The 3,322-nt window shown below is 40.9% G+C and overlaps 1 protein-coding gene across 1 annotated transcript in view; it reads right to left on the bottom strand.

The window, feature by feature from the left end:
- Nucleotides 1–602: 602 nt before the first annotated feature.
- LOC128685328 (uncharacterized) overlaps nucleotides 603–3,322 on the bottom strand; it is a 3,988-nt gene continuing 1,268 nt past the window's right edge. Inside the window, exon 1 of the mRNA XM_053771813.2 lies at nucleotides 603–3,322. This exon is cut by the window's right edge and continues 1,268 nt beyond it. Coding sequence (XP_053627788.1) covers nucleotides 2,241–3,322 — 1,082 coding nt within the window. The 3' untranslated portion in view covers nucleotides 603–2,240.

The raw sequence follows: 3,322 nt of genomic DNA, 5'->3' as shown, positions 1-3,322 counted from the left end.
ATATACACACACCAGGTGTTGACTGGCCCTTACGGGTCTGCCGCTTCACACAGGTCTCTATGTCAAAACGTTCAAAAATCTGACCTTCTAAATTAGATTTCAAATTAGAATCCATTCTTACATTCCCACTCGGCGATTTAGAATTCATTTTTTGATTTTGAAATAGATTTGCTTACTTTGATTTAGAAATAGATTTATTTCTACTTTGATTTAGAAATAGATTTATTTCTACTTTGATTTAGAAATAGATTTATTTCTACTTTGATTTAGAAATAGATTTATTTCTACTTTGATTTTGAAATAGATTTATTTCTACTTTGATTTTGAAATAGATTTATTTCTACTTTGATTTTGAAATAGATTTGTTTATACTTTGATTTTGAAATAGATTTGTTTGTACTTTGATTTTGAAATAGATTTGTTTCTACTTTGATCTTGAAATAGATTTATTTCTACTTTGATTTAGAAATAGATTTATTTCTACTTTGATTTTGAAATAGATTTATTTATACTTTTATTTTGAAATAGATTTATTTCTACGTTGATTTAGAAATAGATTTATTTCTACTTTGATTTAGAAATAGATTTTTTCACTTCGGTATAGATTTTTTTTATATATTTTGATTTTTTTACTTTGATTTAGAAATAGATTTTACTTTGATATAAAATATGTATGTATATATTGACTTGGAATAGCATAGAATTTGATTTTGAGCGGCATACAATCAAAATCTAACTTTGAACTTTGAGATAGACCGTAATTTTGAAATCTAATTTTGAAGTTATTTGTCCCTTTTACATCTAATCAGGTACTGATTGATCAAAATCTAAATCAGATTCTAAATCCTTAAATCTAAATCCCCTACATCTAAAATCTAAATCCCTAAATCTAAATTCTAAATCTTTACGTCTAAATTCTCAAAGAGACAACTGGGTGCTTAGAAATGACGACATACAGACTTTGATTTAGAAAAAATTTGAAATTGACGGATTAATGCCTATAAAATAAATCCACTCTGAGATCAACTGAAAAAAATCGAAATTTTGAGATTAATATCATGACGTGATTTGAGATCAGTCAAAATTTAATCATAAAGTATTAGATCAATGTCAAAATCCGTTTGAATTAGATTAGTGTCAACAATTTTTGATGTGCAGTGAAAATTATGTCAAAATCTGTTTGAATTAGACAAGTGTCAAAATATTTTGATGTGAGATCAATGTAAATTATGTCAAAATCACTTAGAATTAGACGTGTCAATAAAACTTGATGTGATATCAGTGTAAATTAAGTCAAAATCGGTTAGAATTAGACAAGTGTCAAAATATTTTGATGTGAGATCAGTGTAAATTATGTCAAAAATCAGTTTGAATTAGACAAGTATCAAAATATTTTGATGTGAGATCAGTGTAAGTTTTGTCAAAATTCATTAGAATTAGACTAGTATCAACAATTTTTGATGTGAGATCAGCTTATCAAAATCCCTTAGAATTAGACTAGTGTCAAAAAATTTTGATGAGATCAGCGTAAGTTACTTTGACTTAGAAATTAGACAAGATATGTAACACCAGGCGAGGTGGGCTGAGCGTCATTCATCCTGGGTAGAAAACGACTCTCCTTACTCCCGTATAAGTTAAGTGTTAACGAGTGAGATCGATGCGGCGGGGAAGGGATATTTTTCGTAGCCAGGATGAACTAGGACAACCACCCTTCACAATGGGAATTTGACTATGAATGGAACTACGCACCATTCATGGGGGGGAGCGTAGTATACGCGCTACTACGCACACACCTGCGTATCCCTAGTACACATATGTGCATCCCATACACACGCGTATACATATATATACGTACATGCGTATAAACATGTGTATACATGTATATATGTAAACTCAAGGGGTAACTTAAGAATTATTGTCAATATTCACTTAGAGGTTGAGATAATTGGTAATTTAAGTCCCGGTTATGTGAGTGTGGAAAGTCCGTCTACACAGAGAGCACTGTATCAACTGATGTTATGGGAGGTGAGTACCATGGTGAGCTTGTGTGAGCTGAGAAAAGCTTGGGGGACTGATACCTGTTGTGGAGCTGAGTGTTTGGAGAGGGACCTGTCGTAGGGGGGTGTGAACGCCTCGCTGAGACACAGACGCTGGTGTTTGGAGTCTTCTGGCGTCCTGGGATGTCCTCTTGGCGTCTGCTGGAGTATAGCACCGGTGGACACGGAGAATAGGACGTTGAATTACGTCGGCGCGGATATCTGGTGGGGTCGGTGAAGGAGGTGAGGTGCTGGAGGGTGCGGGGGTTGTGTAGGTACGTGATGTGGAGGGGAGAACTGCGGGCGAGGTACGTGGAGGGTGCTGGACGTCGCAGGTTCTAGCTTGGGAATGTGGGTAGTCTCCAGGTGCAGCTCCAGGGCCGCCGGCGTGTAGAAAGCAGCAGCACACAGGTGACAGGGTAGGACCTCGCTGGGAAAGTGCGGTGACAGCAGGGGCGTCAGGGCGGGCGGCTGACGGACGTGAGAGGGCCCTGCACCGTCAGCGTCGCTATGCTCCCCGCGATGCGTCGCTAGGTGCTTCCGTAGGTACGACTGACGTTTGAACTTCTTGAAACATAATTCACACTCATACTGCTCCTCCGAGTCCTCCTCCCTGGCCATCGCCATGAACTGCGGCAGCGGCACTAGCGCTGGGGGTCCCTTCAGGAGGTTGTTATTGCTGGTGCTACTGTTGTTATTATTCTCAGTGTAGCTCTTGCCGGAGATGGTGTCAGCCTCGCATTTGGAGGTGGCGGCGCTGGTGCTGGCCACCGAAGTAGAGGTCAGGGAGGTCTTGGGTTTGTGCCACCTCCTGTGGGAGGCCAGGTTGGCGGGGCAGTTGAAGACCTTGTCGCACTCCGGGCACCTATACTCGACGTGTATGATACGGGAACATCGGTGTTGCGCCAGGCCAAAGGCGTCGTCGTACATCTCCTTGCAGAGACGACACACGTAGTCGCCGATCTTGTTGTCGATCTTAGCGAGCTCAGCTTTGGCTTCTTCTGTGATCTCAACGACGTTGTAGGCCGGGTCTATGTCGCCCTTCCTGACCACTAGCGGCTCTTCACCCTCCGCCAGTTCCCTGATGATGGTTCCTGAAACTGGCGAAGTCTTGTCTTCGTCGAAGTTGAGGCGACGAGCGGCTTTGTTTTTCTTAGACGTCTTCAACTTCTTCTCGGAAGTACCTGGCGAGGTGCTGGGAGACTTCCGCTTCTGAGGAGTGGAGACTCCGGTGCACGGAGACTTCGGAGGAATCTTTATGGGGGTCACAAGTCTTGGAGATCCCT

Source organism: Cherax quadricarinatus, unplaced genomic scaffold (assembly GCF_038502225.1).
Source record: "Cherax quadricarinatus isolate ZL_2023a unplaced genomic scaffold, ASM3850222v1 Contig2578, whole genome shotgun sequence".
NCBI classification, from domain to species: Eukaryota; Metazoa; Arthropoda; class Malacostraca; order Decapoda; family Parastacidae; genus Cherax; species Cherax quadricarinatus.
The sequence above is the reverse complement of the archived record's forward strand: the minus strand, read 5'-3'. Positions and strand labels throughout refer to the sequence as shown.